General features: G+C 34.6%; 1 protein-coding gene across 1 annotated transcript in view; it reads right to left on the bottom strand.

Annotated features, from left to right (window-relative positions):
* The window catches only part of LOC107571997 (E3 ubiquitin-protein ligase znrf1-like), a 41,305-nt gene that overhangs the window by 5,431 nt on the left and 17,415 nt on the right, over positions 1 to 18,459 (bottom strand). Inside the window, exon 2 of the mRNA XM_016258405.1 lies at positions 9,591 to 9,686. Within this exon, the coding sequence (XP_016113891.1) occupies positions 9,591 to 9,686 (96 nt within the window). The remainder of the gene's footprint in view (positions 1 to 9,590; positions 9,687 to 18,459) is intronic.

Raw genomic sequence — 18,459 nt, 5'->3', positions numbered from 1 at the left:
TTTTTTTATTTTTATGTAGATTTTATGTAGATATTCATTTATTTATAACCATATTTCCATATAGTTTTCTAAAACCTCCTTTAAAAACACTAACTACTCTTCAAAACTGTCATTTGTGTTGGGAAAGAATTTTGAAAGTCTCTTATACTCACCTAAGTTAAATTTATTAAATTAAAAATACAGTAAAAACAAAACTATTCCTTTTGTAGCACATAGATCCCATTTGAAAACTCCTGTTTTATCATATTTTTGGCCATTTTATAAAATCAATATAACTGACTTTAACACATAAGCCTTGTTTTTTTTTGCAGCACAACTGTGGCAACAACATGTCACCACCTATATCTGATTGGGATGTTTGATACTGCAGATTCATACACATACACACAGTGCATTATTCAAAACTGCTTGTTTGCCAGCAGGGGGCAGCGGTGAGTAAAGACGCATGAAATGCAGTTTACAGCGTTCCTCCACTTTCTCACTCACAGTAACGGTTGGTTAAGTGATGTGAGTTGGCAGTTAGCATAACTAGTAGTTAAAGACAATTACTCATGCTTCATTGCTGTGTGTATGTTTGTGGTGGAGAGATGATGATGAGGTGTGAACTCATTTTCTGTTAATAGCTCAAGGGCAACACCCAACACGGTTTGACTTGCATGCCCATACCAGCTTAATGACACACACACACACACACACACACACACACACACACACAGTTCTCAGCCTGTTTTAGTTTCCAGTAAAAGTCTTCTTCACAGGAAATGCGCCAGAAAGCGAGACAGACCACTTCCTTTCGTATAACGTGCACAGCTTCCCCTGGAAACACCTGTGTGTGTGTTTCTGTGTGTGTAAAGGTGAGGAGTGTGGTGAATACTGACAGAACGTTAAAGAATCATGACAGGATAATGGAGTTTGAGCAAAAGCAGGATGTTGATTGAGGGTTAACTGAGTTTCAAATAATGCTTTGGGATGAATCTCATGCTACAGAAGTGCGAAACCACCTCAAAGATGTGTCACCAATGTGTTTGTGCTGTTTCTTCCTGAATAGTTTAGTTTTTTATTCAGGTTTCTAATTCAGTTTAGGTTTAATGAACAATAACAAAATAACTTTGTCTGCATTGCTGAAAAAGTGGCGTAGAGCACCTGAGGTGGAGATGTGGAGATGAAGCTCTATTGTTTTGTGTGCAGGGAGCAGGCAGACGGGACAAGAGATAGATTGCAGTTTAGAGAGGATGTGATGGAGGGAGAGAAAACGACACGGGGTGGAAAGCAAGAAGAGGTGAGCTGGGAAAAACAGGAGATGATGGCAGGAATGAATAGAGAACAGACTGCAGACATATGCTCCAAATACAAATCAGCTTAGTGAGGCGACGCAGTATGAGAGACCGGGGCAATTGTAACATGCTGCATTTCTTCAAAGTTAGGCTGAAATTAAACTTAAATATGTTAAGTATATATACATACATACATATTGCACATCCAATACTGTTAAAAGTTAAATTGTTTTTTTTTATATATATTTTTTATCATCAAGGCTGCATTTATTTGATCAAAAATACAGTAAAACAGCAATATTGTGAAATATTATTACAATTTAAAATAACTGTTTTCTATTTTAATATATTTGAACAGATATAATTTATTTCAGTGATGACAAAGCGGAATTTTCAGCATCATTACTCCTGTCTCCAGTGTCACATGATCCTTCAAAAATGCTGATTTGTTGCTCAAGAAACATGCATTATTCATTATTATCAATGTTGAAAACATTAAAATAATAAAATCTTTGATGACGAGAAAATTCAAAAGAACAGCATTTATTTGAAATAGAAACATTTTGTAACATTATAAAGGTCTTTACTGTCACTTTTGATCAATTTAATGCACATTGACTGAATAAAAGGATTAATAAATACAAAAAAAAAATCTTACTGACCTGGGCTGTGTTTTCCAAAAGCATCGTAAATGTAAGTTGATCGTAGCTCCATTAATGAAGATAATTCTACAATCAACTTATATGCTTATATGCTTTTGGGAAACGCAGCCCAGATCTTACAGTACTACTGTATATTATAATTAAAATATTTAATTTATTTTTAAATAATCAAATAATTATAATGTACTTGAAATAATAATTAAATAAATGTCCCACTTAGATTTATGTTTTTTTTTTTTTTTTAACAAAATAACAAAAACAATTCCCTTCAGCCCCATTACAGTGACAATTGCAACACTCTTTAACAATCTTTTATTTAATTCAGTATTATATTTCTCATTATAATGCTTAAGTATTAATAGTACAGTTACTTTTTGCTATATAAATGTGTCTTCTGTTAGATATATAATACATAGATGTGTAGTTGTTTGTGAGTTATGAAGGAATTTATGTAAAATATTGCAACTATTCTAGCTCTTCAAAAAATTCTCAAACGCTGTTGCAATTTTCCAGATGCTGGTCCCGGCAAGCCAAACATGTTGTCCTTTCCCTCGCACATCCCTGGACGACAAGAGGACGCACACCCTCCTGCACTTGAGCTTGTTATCCTCTTAGGGCCGATGACTCAGATGAGCTGCACTAGTTTACAGGAATGGACAGGTGTGTGAAAGAGAGATCAGTCGCTGGTTAGGCCTTTCAGTTCAAGTTGTAGGTAATCATGTTCCCCATTCTTTCCGCTAGATAGCTGTCAATTTGTGTCTGAGCTTCTTGGGTCAGAAATGTTAACGCTATTACTTTGATAGCAGTTTTGTGTGTGTAAGTGTGTGTATCACCCTCTGAAGAGCTCATGTGAGCTGACCAGTGTGTCTTTTCCAAGCCAGGACTATGCATGATGATATTTTAATACCTGCTGTTAAATTTAGCTCTCACATGGGGAGGGAGATGAGAGAGAGTTTTTCAGAGGGCAGAATAACATTTCTGCTACACAATGTTTTCTTCATGGTCTCATGGCTGAAAGAAAAATCACTATCTATCTATCTGTCTATCTGTCTGTCTGTCTGTCTGTCTGTCTGACTGACTATCTATCTATCTGTCTATCTGTCTGTCTGTCTGTCTGACTATCTGTCTGTCTGTCTGTCTGTCTGTCTGTCTGTCTGTCTGTCTGTCTGTCTGACTATCTATCTATCTGTCTATCTGTCTGTCTGTCTGTCTGTCTGACTATCTGTCTGTCTGTCTGTCTGTCTGTCTATCTATCTATCTATCTATCTATCTGTCTATCTACCTACCTACCTACCTACCATCTGGTACAAGTAATTTTTAAAAATCTAAATAACATTTATTAAAACAATTTAGCAAAAATACCATAACACAGGGTGTACTGATATGCAGTTTGGTAAGTTGTTGACTCAGTATGCCAATTCAATTCAAAGTGAGCTTTGAATTTAATAAATACTCTAAATAATTCATTAGGTGAGTTGTTACCACACTAAATGATTCAGTGAATAATAATCTATAATCTATTTTTGTGTGCTAAGTTTTAAGATAAAGGGCCCTATCATACACCCGGCGCAATGTTGCGCCAGGCGCGAGCCGAGTGACGCAAGTGTTTTTTGCTAGTTTCAGCCTGACGCAGTTGTCATTTTCACGTCCTGCGCCACGTTGTTTAACTAGCAAATGCATTTGTGCGCCCATGGGCGTGCTGGTCTGAAAACGAGGTGTGTTCAGATGTTGTACAAAAACACACACAGGGACGCACAGCAGCACACAAACATGCCAAATATAAAAAATTAAAGGATTGCAATGTAAAAGATTATTATTGTGTAGGCTAAATAAATATAAAAATGCCTACATGTCATAATGGATCGTCATTGCATGTCTCAGGCTACCTATTTGCTCGCGCACGAACAGCTCCATTTCATATCTGGAGACGCGTTCTGTCTTTGCACTTGCAAATTCCGTCGTGCAAATAGCAAATCCACCATGGCACGAGCGCAACTGGCTCTTAAAGAGAATGGGAGATGAGACTCTGATTGGTTTATTGCACGTTATGCTCAAAACACACCCATTACTCATTAAGACAATAGGGACAACCCTTTTAGACCAGGCGCCAGGCGCGCAGACTGTTTTTTCCTGTCGTTAAACTAGCAAAAGTGGATTTAGACACACCCTAAGTGCACCTGCACTTAAAATAGGGCCCATTATGTGTTAATATCTAATTTTTATGAAATAAAAATTTAATTAAAAGCAAGAAAAAGTATTTTAATAATCATTAATATTTTTATTTTGTTTTAATAATCACAATTATTTTAAGATGATAGGTTAGATACAATTAAACTACAAATTATTTCAAAACTGCAATTATTTTTTATATAAGATAAAAAATATGACAATAAAGTAAAATTCAACGGATGAGTTGTTGCCAAACTAAACGATTCAGTTAACTATAATTATAATCTATCCCATAGTTAAATAAATAATATATATAATTTAAATAATACTTAAATCTCTCACTTAAGGTCCTTGCACACTCAGTCTGAAATGTTCGGATACGTTTTTTTGTTATTTTTTTTATATTCGTCATCTTTTCCTATCAAAATACTTACTATGGATGCGAAAACGCAGAAAACCGAACCTGATCCGAATTTCCGGATCCGAATTTTTTTTATGACAGACGAAAGTTTTGGAGGCAGTGTGTAAACATGATTGACACAACATGAGGTCGTATTTATTTTTTTAACGTGCGAAAATATGAGATTTCGGACTCGGTGTGCAAAGACCTTTAGACTTTTACTTTAAATCCATCATTCCTGATTTAAAATAATATGAAGAAATTAGCAAAATCACCTAAAACAAGTAATACCACATAACAGATAAAGCTGTTCAGTAATGAGTATTAAAGTTGTTCTTAAATTTTTATGTGCTATTTTTTAAAGATAGAATGGGTTATCATTCTTTTAATCCTTTACAGTGACAGCTGTAACACTCTGAGATAATTTATTTAATTCAGTATTATTATATTTCACATTATATTATTATATATTCATATATTATTATACAGTGGGTACGGAAAGTATTCAGACCCCCTTAAATTTTTCACTCTTTGTTATATTGCAGCCATTTGCTAAAATCATTTAAGTTAATTTTTTTCCTCATTAATGTACACACAGCACCCCGTATTGACAGAAAAACACAGAATTGTTGACATTTTTGCAGATTTATTAAAAAAGAAAAACTGAAATATCACATGGTCCTAAGTATTCAGACCCTTTGCTCAGTATTTAGTAGAAGCACCCTTTTGATCTGAAAAATTTAAGGGGGTCTGAATACTTTCCGTACCCACTGTATATACAGGGCTCCAGACTAACATTTGAGAGCAGTGGCACCAGCTCCACTAAGTTACAGATGGTGGTGCCAGGAGCAGATTGGGTAGCGCTGGGGGTGGTGTGTGGGAGTATTAAAATATAGATAGATCATTTAATCATAAAATTACTACTGTTTTGCAAGTGCAGTTACTAATAATAGTTCATGTTAATTTCTTGTTTTTCTTTTGTTTATTGTTTATACAGATTTGACAGTAAAGCACTAAGCTTGAGTTTATTATCAACAGTAACAGGTGCAAAATCTAATTTTTATATAGAAAATGTATATATTGCACTCTTATTAAATGTACCATTATTCTTCTAGTATATGCAACTGACCAACTTCAGTGATTATGTGTGATTTAGTAGCAAGTTTGCTTTTCAAGGCACTTTGTGACTTTTCTTAAAAAGTGTAAAATTATGACGAAATCTGATTTCTTGATCATTTGATATTTTATAAGAGTGATTTTATAATTTCAAAATATAGAGAAAAAGTAGAAATGAATGACTAATAAGCCAATAAGTGCTCCTCTGCTGCTGTCTACTGGTTATAATTGTGATTTGATGTATTTTTTTTTAAATTTTTACCACAAAGTATATTTTGGTCATCCCATTAAAAAAAACATTCAAACTGGATCATTTTAGAGCTTTAAAGTGCTGGAAATATATATAACAGAGAATTCTGTGCAGAATTTGAATGATTCTCACTAGATCTCGCAGCAACCTTATCATTGTGCGGCGAATTCAAACGCTTCTCACTGGATCTCGCAGCACTGTTGCATCTGTGCAGTAACAGTGTCGCGAAATTAACTTTGGCTCCTGAGTAAAGCTGTTCTGAGCTCGGACAAGTTTGTTTGCGTCGCGGTCCGAGCAGATAAACGGTCCGCGCTGTGCAACTGAAACGTAGCGCGGTTTAGTTTAGCTTTCGTTTCGTTTGCCGTTTGATGTTTCTCAAATGCAACAGAAATGGCAGCGCTTATGAGTTGGACAACGCGGTGGTCGCGCCAGTGCGACCGCTCACAAAAATTAGTCGCACCGGCAGAAAAAAATGGTTGCAAATGCGATCATTTGGTCGCAGTCTGGAGCCCTGTATATACACTATATTTCTCTTACAGTACAGTTACTTTTTGCACCTATAAATATTAATGTTTCACTAAACAATTCAGAGAATGAGTTTTGCACTTGGTAATTGATTCAGTGAACAAGTCATTCCTTAGGTCAACCCTCCAACTGACTGACTGAATGAGATGTTAATATCAGAATGTTTCAGAAAATAAAAAAAAAACACTTTGGACATCACAATAAAGTAGTGCTGTATTTTGTAGAGGACAACACAATATAATAACTATCTATTATTTTGTGACTGCCATCTCCTCTGGGGTAAAACATGTATTAGTTCAGGGTTAGTCCAATGTTACATCTAGCATTAGGGTTACATCTAGGGTTATTCCCTGCCTGAATCAATACAAACTGGGGTGGATTAGAGTTCACAGGGAAATGGAGGGCTAGCAGGCACAAACCGCAGTGTCAAAAGGCTAGCAAAGTGTACTGCATTCACAGACAGTGGCTTTTACAGTGAGCAGATCTGCTGACGTGTGACTGTCACTGGCTGCAGCTGACAATGGGACAGAGTGCATTGTGGGAAATAAGATTAACTCCAGTGTGTTCTGGTCTGGTAATATCACTAACTTGAACATGGTGGGGCCAGTAAGTGGAAAAACGATAAAACGAGGGATTAAATAGAAGCAAAACTGTAAGGAAAGCAAGTGTTCTTGCTGTTTACAACTGGTATTAACATGCATAACATGTATTAATTTTCTTTTAAAGGTGCCTGTACATTTAAAAGCCTTGTTTTAGCTCAATAATTATTGACAAGTAAACCAAAAGGCATTAAATGAATGTTTTTGTGAAGACAGATCATGTGACACCAGTAAAGATCAGATCGCTGCGGGTCACCTATAGCTCAGGCTGTGTTGGACAGCTGTCCCTCAGTCAGGAAGCTGTCAGTCAGACGTCCATCCAACCCAACACAGCTGTTACAAGCAGAGACTACGCATGTATGGGGGTAGAATTGTTGCTTAATTCCAAATAAATAGATTATGATCCACAAATAAATAGAATGAGATCCACAAATAAATCTTAAAGTTTCACAAACATGAATTAAATTCACAAATAAATAAAATGAGATTTGCAAATAAAAAACATTCACAAATATATATTTATGTCACAACCACAACTTTGCCTGGCATTTATTTGTGAATCGCGTCCTGTGCATTTGTAGATAGCTGCACGCATTTGTGAATCGCGTCCTGTGCATTTGCGAATTGTGAAACGTGATTGGCTATAGCGAGATCGTGCTACGATTGGTCAGCGAATGTGGCTGTTATCTGATTGGCTTGAGTAGACGGTGGGTGGAGTCCACGTATTTGTGGATTGTCAGCACGTCTTGACGCAAGAAATGTTTCACAATTCGCAAATGCACAGGACGCGATTCACAAATGCGTGCAGCTATCTACAAATGCACAGGACGCGATTTACAAATAAATGCCAGGCAAAGTTGTGGTTGTGACATAAATATATATTTGTGAATATGCTTTTTATTTGCAAATCTCATTTTATTTATTTGTGAATTTAATTCATGTTTGTGAAACTTTAAGATTTATTTGTGGATCTCATTCTATTTATTTGTGGATCATAATCTATTTATTTGGAATTAAGCAACAATTCTACCCCCATACGCATTTCATCGGGTCACTACAACGAGTCATGTGTGCCATCTTCCTGCAAAGCTGCACTTGACTGATCCAAAAGCTCACAGAATAGATAGTGAGCTAGTGTTGCTTGTCAGTGTATTGCAGCACTTCTTGAATTATACAGATTTAAAAGAAAAAGTTGTTTAGACTGCTAAAAATAAAATAAAATTAATAAAAAGCATGTAAAATATATGATTTCAAACATTTTCATATAAGATAATAGGTTAAGATTTAAAAAAAAAAGAAAATGTAAATATTTTATTTATATTAATTCATTTTAAAATAATTAAAATTGCAACAAAAAATGAAAGATCTAAATTTTATTTTAATACAATAAAATAGGTTTAGATTGTTGAAAATAATAAAAGAAAAGAATAGAAAGAAAAGAATGAAATACAATTAAAAATAAATGTATTTAAATGTATTTTAAAATTATTAAAATTGCAATTATTTTTATTTCAATTTTTTTATATTGAAATATTTTTATTTAAAAAAATAAAATGAATGAACTAAAAAAATAAAAGATATAAATTATTTTAATATAATAAAATAGGTTTATAGGTAACAGATAATAGGTCTAGATTTAAATTAATTAGATCATTGTAATTTATTTTATAGAGTATAAAAATTATATACTTTGTTAAGATGATAAAAAATCTTGTTCTTAATAAGATCATTTAAAAAATATATTAGAAATTTTCAAAGATGTAAGAAGTCAGTTTATTTGAACTTAGGGCTCAGTTTTAAATTAATTAACCAAAGCATAAAAGATAAAATGTAATCAAAGTTGACCTTATTCTTAATAAAAACATTTAATTGAGCACAATTCATCAAAGCTCTAAACTTTTTCCAAAGAAAAAGTTCATGCAATCTTCAAAAAAAAAAAAAAAAAAAAGTTCTCTGCCTCAGAAACAACCTTTTATCTGATGTAACCATGGGAAGAATAATATTCATATTTAATATTTAATACACCCTTACATTTAACATTGGCATGATTGAGGAAAGGATTCAATGAAAACCCAATGGAAAAAATAAAATATTGCCCTATTTATTTCCCACTGAACATTCTGTTTTACTCAGATATCCATCATATTACGGAACTTTAATGCGATACAAATTCAGTAATATCTTTAGGACAATATGAGCAGTGATATCAAACATGGCTGAAGTAGAAATCCATAGAGGAATATTTTGAAAAATTGACTGTAATTCGACAACCTACAGATGCCTTGAAACTCTTTAGAAGAAAAAAGAGAAAGCAAAAAATGGGTGATAAAACGTCATATACAGTGATGACCTTGGTTTCCCACGGCAAAACAGAAAGAGAGAGAGAGAGACCTAGATTAAGGGGTCATCTACAGTTCACAGACTCTTTTCAGCCCCAGAATGGAGTCACAGAAAATAATGAATTGGAGAATGAAAGGATAAACTGATACAGTGACTCAAAAAAGAAGGAAAATAGTGCAGAGGAAAGATACTGAGTTGATACCTCTGAAGTTTGCGGTAATAAGAGGGGGCGGGGACAGTGGGGGCGTGTCTTACCGTTGTAGGAGAGGCGGGGCTTGCTCAGACACATGATGAAGTGAACCTCCATCTCATTGGATGCCACTGATTTGGAGCAGACAGGACACTTAAATCCTGGAGAGGAAGGAGGAAACAGCATTGTCAGAACTCTTGAAGCAGCAATAAACCAGTAAAGGCGGTGGAATGAGCTGTGACAGTGATGCAGCAGTCTGATAACTGCCAATGCCATAATCCTGCGAAACATGTTATGTTTCTATGCATTAGCTTGGCTTTTAGTAACTTCGTTGACACAAAGCTTTTTTAACTTGAACTTATACTTTACAAACACATACATCAATGTCATTATAACATCGGCAGCTACATAAGGCTCATGTTAGGCTGGTATCAGCAAGCAAACATTCAGTTTTCTTAGCCTGGGGTCAGTCACACGTATCTTACCTGCGTCATAAGAGCTTCAGACTGACATACGAGTTTTACAGTCCAATAATGCATAAATGGCTGATATTAAAATTCAATATTATTTGAGGCTGGTGAGATTTTTTTTGTTTTTGAAAGAAGTCTCTTATGCTCACCAAGGCTGCATTTATTTGATGAAGAATACAGTACAAATAGTAATATGTTAAAAGTTATTACAATTTAAAATGACTGTTTTCTATTTTAATATATTTTAAAATGTAATTTATTCCTGTGATGTCAAAGCTGAATTTTCAACATCATTACTTCAGTGTTCAGAGTAACATTATTTTTCAGAAATCATTTTAATTTGCTGTTCAAAAAACATTTCTTATTATTATCATTGTTACAACCAGTTGTGGTGATTAATAATTTTGTGGAAACGGCGATTTGTTTCAGGATTGTTTGATGAATAAACATTTCAAAAGAACAGAATTTGAATATTTTGTAATATTATAAATGTCTTTGCTGTCACTTTTGAGCAATTTAATGCATACTTGCTGAATAAAACTATTATTAATTTAAATAAAAAAAAAATCTAAAATCTAAAAAATGTATTTAATAAAAAACAACTTGTAATCTACATAAAAAAATAAAACACTTAAAATGAAAATCAGGTGAATTTATGCTTCACTAAATCCTAATGTACATTGGATATTCATTTTGAGATTTGCTAAAGATTACATTACAAATTTTAATAACACAAGAGTATTATTAAAAAGATTTTCTTCTTTGAGCACTACATGATGGAAAAAAGTAAAATGTACTAGTATAGGAAATTAGTATTGCACAATTGTATATTATTAAATAATTAAAATAAATTATAATATCAGCAGATATGGCAACATTATGCCCAGATCCAAGCCTTTAATTTAAATTTAATTTAAATTTGCCTCTACATTTCATGTTTTGTATTTCAGGGGGGCATTTTTGTAGACCTCTATTCACATCGACAGTAAAAATGGTCACAAAATGTAACTATTTAATCATAATCTGAAGCGCCATATTTCACATATTTCACTTGTTTGACAGAAATGAAAACAAGGCTGTGAAGGAGGGAACTACAGTGTGTTCAGTGGGTCAGCTGATGAAAAAAAAAACTTTCAGTAAAACAAAAACTCCTTAAAACAGTTTTGATCTAGGTCCTTTTTATGGTGCATGCCATTATAAATACGTCTATTCCTCACAGCCTCGTTTTCATCACCATTAAGTTCCTATGAAGTCTAACCAGTCTATTATGCAATAAACCACAACACTAGCATCAAATCAGCAACCAAAGGGAGCTTCCACTAACACCCTGTCCTCTGACATCAACCGCAGGCCCGTAGGGGAAGACATTCACACACTGAGTCCCACAGAGCTGGACTGTGTCCTTCATAAACACAGTCGCAGTGGCAAGTCATTGAGACTCTGTTTGGCACCTCACATCCCACCATGAAGCCCACAGGCCTTGTTTTAGACAGACAGCAAAGCCTACGGCCCTTTTCGCATGATTCGTGTCAATGTTTCCCAATGCATTGAACTCTAGGGTGAGAAGTGGCAAGCTAAAATGTTGTTCCTTAGCAGGCTTTGATAAATGAATTTATGTTCACAAACTATAAGAAAACATGCCATGTCAGCACGGCTATATAAAACACAGGCTGGTGTGTTTGGGGACTTCCATTGGAGAAGGTGCAGGTGTGGTTTTGAAACTGTACTGTACTGTACATGAGGGCATGGCCTTGACGAAAAGACTCGAAACCAAGAAAATTATAGTTCTGAAAAACCTACAGAACTGGTATAATACAAGTTGCTCTCAGTATTCATGAAGAACTAGGAATAAGTACTGAATAGGAAGCTCTTTCACAATTGCCTGGAGGGATTTTTAGAAATTGTAAACATAAGAGAAAAACCTGATTGGATTTCTGCCGAGAGAAGCTCTTTGTGTTCATGATGTGGAACCTTGGTTTGAGGGGAGCATTGTAAAATCTAATTTACAGCGGTTTTACATTATTTCAGTGCATGTGTTGATAATTATTTAGGGTGAAGAAGACAGGTTGTTTGCCCTGTGGGAGCAGCCTGAAACATAAGCTGCATATGATCTCTGGTTAATTTTGTTTATATTTTTGTTTTAAATGAGGTAGTAAAAAGCAATATCATTAAAGAAAAATAATTCATCCAAATGCAAAAATTATGTCTTTAATTATTCAAGCCTGTTTTGCTGAAAAGACTTAGAATAGTCACATGATTATTGGTAGGAAAGTACAAATTAATCAGTAATGCTTTGCATCATATGCATCATTTTCCTGCAAAAGTGTTTTATGGCGTTACATTATAGCAGTAAACAAAACTGTAAAGTACAAAATATAAATATGTATAAAAACATAAATTAGTAAATAAATGAGTAATTAATCAATAGTGACCTTTATGAGGTTACAAAATATTTATATTTTTAAATAAATGCGGTTATATTCAGTAAAGAAAACAGAAAAAAAATGTATCACTGTTTCAACAAATATATTAAGCAGCACAACTGTTTTCAACATGGATATTAATAAGAAATGTTTCTTGAGCAGCAAATCTGCATAATAGAATAATTTCTGAAGGATCATGTGATGCTGATGACTGGATTAATGATGATAAAAATTCAGCATTAATATCACATGAATAAAATACATTTTAAAATATATTCAAATAGAAAACAGTTATTTTAAACTGTAACAATATTTACAATTTTAGAGTTTTTGTGTATTACTTTTTTTTTTTTTACTGTATTTTTGGTCAAATAAATACAGCCTTGATAAGCACAAGAGACTTCTTTCAAAAATATTTAAAAATCTCACTAACCTCAAACATTTGAACAGTAGTGTAAATATGCAGTATAAATATATATACAAAAATACATAGCTAAAAATGTGGTGGGGCCAGTGACAATGTTGGCAGGCCACATAAAAATCTTCAAAAAAAAGTCTTCAAACGTACTCTTGTGTTAAACAGCAAGAAAAATCAGCAAATGAGTTTGGAACGACATAAGGGTAAGTAAAAAATTATAAATTTTTCATTTTTGGGTGAACTTCAGTGAAAGAAAGCAGGTGCAGATAGTCTAATGAACAAAAGTAGCCATGCCAGGAAAAAAGAGTGAGAATCCAAGAATCCAAACAGAGCCAAAATGCAAAGTCAGTAAAAACACAGCACAAAGTAAATGTAGGGATGAAGGCAGCTATGTCTGTTAATATAACCCAGGTTCGATTCTCTCCGCCTCCTGACTCTTCACGTAACGCACACCCCAGCCTCCAAATCCCATCCCAGGAACCCATGATGATGCCTGACCCATTTTTCCCTAGGCTGCTATTTTCAGGCATTCCTTGGGGACAGATGGAGAGAGAGAGAGAGAGAGAGAGAGAGAGAGAGAGAGAGAGAGAGAGAGAGAGAGAAGGAAAGAAGACTGAAGTGGAAAATGGAGGTGTGGAAATCTCTGACAGGGATGTCCCATCTCCGTAGAGGTGTGATTCACTGAAACAAAGCTACTAAAGGGGGGCGACGGGGTTCCATCTGTCAACACGCAGAACTCGAGTCGCACATGCGAGAGAGGCCAACTGTCTCCACTACCGCAAGTATCACATGATGCCGAAAATATCAACAGCAGCTCACGGCAGCAACAAACAGACCAGATGTCTTTCATGCCCAACCGGCCATAATGACAATGAGCTTATGAGATCAAGTCATTAGACTTATTAAACTTATTTGTAAATTACCTCAGTTTACCACGTCCAAGTGGAATGGTGCTTTCCAAGAGGTTTTCATGTCAAAAATCATATAATCTCATCTTCATCATGTTCTAAACCTGTATAACGTTCTATGATTTTTGACTTGATTACTGCTTTTCATGTAATAACAATGAATGGGGACTGAAGCTTTCAAGCTTCGAAAAGGGATGGAAAAATATTACAGAAGTGGTCCATAGGACTTGTACACAATTATTAAGGTTTTCTGATTGCTTTTTGTTAGAAACTGACCATAATTGAAAAATCATTTTTCATTGATAATCTTTCTCCAGTCTTGCTGAGACTGATTCATTGAGTCAGTGAATTGAACTCAAGAACTGAGTGAGTCTAAACAGTGAAAGAATCGTTCAAACTAGTTTTGTGAACTCAGTTTCTTCATTTTTGTCAACTGAATTCTGATTGAGTGGAAAAAACATTTTAAATCATAAAAAGACCAAATTATTAAACCAAAATATAAAAATGAATAATACAACTTTCTAACAAAAATGCAGAAGTTAGATGTTATACATAAGGAAAGAAGTTATATAGAAGGAAAAAACTGATTAAAGAGAAGGAAAGAATCAATCAATTAATTAAGAAGAACAATTTGAATAGGACAATGTCACTTTTCTCAAAACCTTTGTTGAGAAGATTTTTAGTGACACAAACTTCAGTTTCCCATGACTTCAAAAGGCTTATAACATAGCACACAAATCATATGGACTACTTTTATGGTACTTTACATTCCTTTGTGCAGCTAAAAATGACAGCAGTTTAGGTAACAATTTATTTTAAGGTGTACTTGTTACAGGTTACATGTACTTACTATTGTAATAACAAATATTTTATTACATGCAACTAACCCTAAACCAAACCCTAATCCTAAACCAAACCATATAGTAAGTACATGTAGTTAATTAATACTACTCAGTAATTAAATGTATAATTACACTGTAACCGCACTTTATTTTACAGTCCTGTTCCACATGTACATACTACGTACTTGTTATAGTAATTACAATAAATAATAACTAGGTACTAACCTTAACCCATGTTACCTTATATTACCCACTACTTTCTTAGGTAAGTAAGTACACATAAGTACACGTGCTGTAACAGAAGACTGAAGTGGAAAATGGAGGTGTGGAAATCTCTGACAGGGATGTCCCATCTCCGTAGAGGTGTGATTCACTGAAACAAAGCTACTAAAGGGGGGCGACGGGGTTCCATCTGTCAACACGCAGAACTCGAGTCGCACATGCGAGAGAGGCCAACTGTCTCCACTACCGCAAGTATCACATGATGCCGAAAATATCAACAGCAGCTCACGGCAGCAACAAACAGACCAGATGTCTTTCATGCCCAACCGGCCATAATGACAATGAGCTTATGAGATCAAGTCATTAGACTTATTAAACTTATTTGTAAATTACCTCAGTTTACCACGTCCAAGTGGAATGGTGCTTTCCAAGAGGTTTTCATGTCAAAAATCATATAATCTCATCTTCATCATGTTCTAAACCTGTATAACGTTCTATGATTTTTGACTTGATTACTGCTTTTCATGTAATAACAATGAATGGGGACTGAAGCTTTCAAGCTTCGAAAAGGGATGGAAAAATATTACAGAAGTGGTCCATAGGACTTGTACACAATTATTAAGGTTTTCTGATTGCTTTTTGTTAGAAACTGACCATAATTGAAAAATCATTTTTCATTGATAATCTTTCTCCAGTCTTGCTGAGACTGATTCATTGAGTCAGTGAATTGAACTCAAGAACTGAGTGAGTCTAAACAGTGAAAGAATCGTTCAAACTAGTTTTGTGAACTCAGTTTCTTCATTTTTGTCAACTGAATTCTGATTGAGTGGAAAAAACATTTTAAATCATAAAAAGACCAAATTATTAAACCAAAATATAAAAATGAATAATACAACTTTCTAACAAAAATGCAGAAGTTAGATGTTATACATAAGGAAAGAAGTTATATAGAAGGAAAAAACTGATTAAAGAGAAGGAAAGAATCAATCAATTAATTAAGAAGAACAATTTGAATAGGACAATGTCACTTTTCTCAAAACCTTTGTTGAGAAGATTTTTAGTGACACAAACTTCAGTTTCCCATGACTTCAAAAGGCTTATAACATAGCACACAAATCATATGGACTACTTTTATGGTACTTTACATTCCTTTGTGCAGCTAAAAATGACAGCAGTTTAGGTAACAATTTATTTTAAGGTGTACTTGTTACAGGTTACATGTACTTACTATTGTAATAACAAATATTTTATTACATGCAACTAACCCTAAACCAAACCCTAATCCTAAACCAAACCATATAGTAAGTACATGTAGTTAATTAATACTACTCAGTAATTAAATGTATAATTACACTGTAACCGCACTTTATTTTACAGTCCTGTTCCACATGTACATACTACGTACTTGTTATAGTAATTACAATAAATAATAACTAGGTACTAACCTTAACCCATGTTACCTTATATTACCCACTACTTTCTTAGGTAAGTAAGTACACATAAGTACACGTGCTGTAACAAAGTGCAAACAAAAAACTCTATTCATTGTAATTGAATGGAAAACAGTGACTTGTGCTGAATTTGGATGAATACATGTGAAAAATAATGGCTTAATTTTCATTTTTGAGTGAACTGTCACTTAAATATGAATTCAGATGCCAGGCAGCATGAGTTGTAAACCCTTTGTAAACAGGGTTGGGGCTCTGATGAGGGGAAGAGTCCATGTAAAAAGGCCAGAATAGAGCCATGGGCCCCTCAGTCAGTGAAATCCTAAAGGCTGCTGGGAAGACCAGCCATTTGCTCTCATAGTGCGTGGCTTAATTATTGGTCTTAATGAGCTCTGGCTCAAGTCAGGACATTAATGGGAGACCGATCGTTTGGAACTTTGTGTATTTGTGGGTTAATTGCCGCTGTTGTGTGTTTTAGTGGTCAAGGGGGACAGCTAATGGTCAAAAAGACACTTTAACTTGAATGTAGCCTTGATTACAATCGGGCAACACCTTAAAAACATAATTTCTTTCAGTTTGGGAAGTCTTGTTGTATAGTTGTTTTTATATCAAAGTTGTTCACTGTATGTCCTTCACTTGGAGCACAAATCAACATCCGTTTCAACTCGTAAAACAATCCAGGCTCGAGACTCGGAGAGCAGCATCTTGTTGTGCCGTGTCTCCGCACGCATCTGAAATAGAGTTGAAATCTGTTAAAGTGTCCCCTGGCTCTCGTCCTTCGAGCAGACGAGTTCCTCAAGCCGAGCCGACTGCTCCGTCTGATATCCATGCATTTTTGATGATACCTCCGCATATAGTTCTTGCTCCGTTCCCCACGGCTGAAGATGAAGAAGTAAAAAAGCTTAAGGCTGGAATACACATTTTTCTCCGATTTACAGTCTGGAGAAGTTGACGCTAGTTGCTAAAAGTCAGAGCCAGTCTGCAGATTTGTGTTGGCAGATTTCATAGAAAGTCGATGTGTACGATGGCCAAAGACTTCAGACGTTTAGTGTATGATGGCCAGTTTTTCCTCTGTGACTATTACAAAGTCGGTAAGTGTATGATGCCCATACACTTAAAATCTGTTCAGATATTAAAAGTTGTGTAGTGTATTCCAGTCTTTTAGACAGATGCTCATGCCAGACTCCTACTAACCAAAATTCCCAAGACTAACCAACAGTGAATTGAAAACCTGGGACCTTATTCAGCGAATCAATTCAAAGAAAATTGTTCTTTTTGCATTTACCCACCAATGCAATATACAAATAATGAACTGTGGTTCTTTTAGATGTTTATACAGAAAACAATGAAAATCAATAATTAAAAACTATTTTAATTCATATACAGTATATGTGTGTAGATAGATAGATAGATAGATAGATAGATAGTAGGGGTGTAACGATACATGTATTCGTATTGAACCGTTCAGTACGAGGCTTTCGGTTCGGTACGCATTACAAACCGAACGATTCGTTGGACTAATCCTATTATATTTGGAAAATAAAAGAGCTTAAAGTGTGTGAAATATAATGTTCTCAGTGCCACTGCGCTCAACAAGGCAGCCCAAATGACGTAACAGGCACCGTGCTGTCTGCCCAGCGGCCCCGCGATAACCTCCCCTTGCTGGGGTGCGTCGAAAGACAATGATCTTGTATCTACAATAGCCAGAGATATAGTCAAAAACATCAATTATTGGCAATATTAAGAGGATTTGGCATTTCCAGTTAATGTAGGCCTGTTACATTCTTATTTTTATTAGGCCTATTGTTATTATTATTATTATGAAGTTACTTTTATTATTAAATTAAAATTATAATTAATTTGCCCCGCAATATTACCGCATAACTAACGCATTGCGAGGAAAACAAAAGATTAGGCCATTTACTCTTCAATTAAAATGTTTAAAAAAAATTATTTTAAAGCAGGTCTATATACAACGAATTATATAGACCTATAATTAAAATATTAACTCAGCAGTCATCAATAAAAATCCATGAATAAAAAGCTTTAGCCTATTTCAAGCACCAGCTTTCAAAAACAACCTGTTTAACGCAAAATAAGTTTCTTGTCTTTTTTTTCACTATGGGCTACGGGCCACAAGAGAAATATTAAGGGAATAAAAAAACTGTTAGCTATATACCGTTATCAGCATATGATATGTTGA

Source organism: Sinocyclocheilus grahami, unplaced genomic scaffold, assembly GCF_001515645.1.
Source record: "Sinocyclocheilus grahami isolate Dianchi unplaced genomic scaffold, SAMN03320097.WGS_v1.1 scaffold30.1, whole genome shotgun sequence".
NCBI classification, from domain to species: Eukaryota; Metazoa; Chordata; class Actinopteri; order Cypriniformes; family Cyprinidae; genus Sinocyclocheilus; species Sinocyclocheilus grahami.
This window is presented reverse-complemented; position numbering and strand designations above follow the sequence as displayed.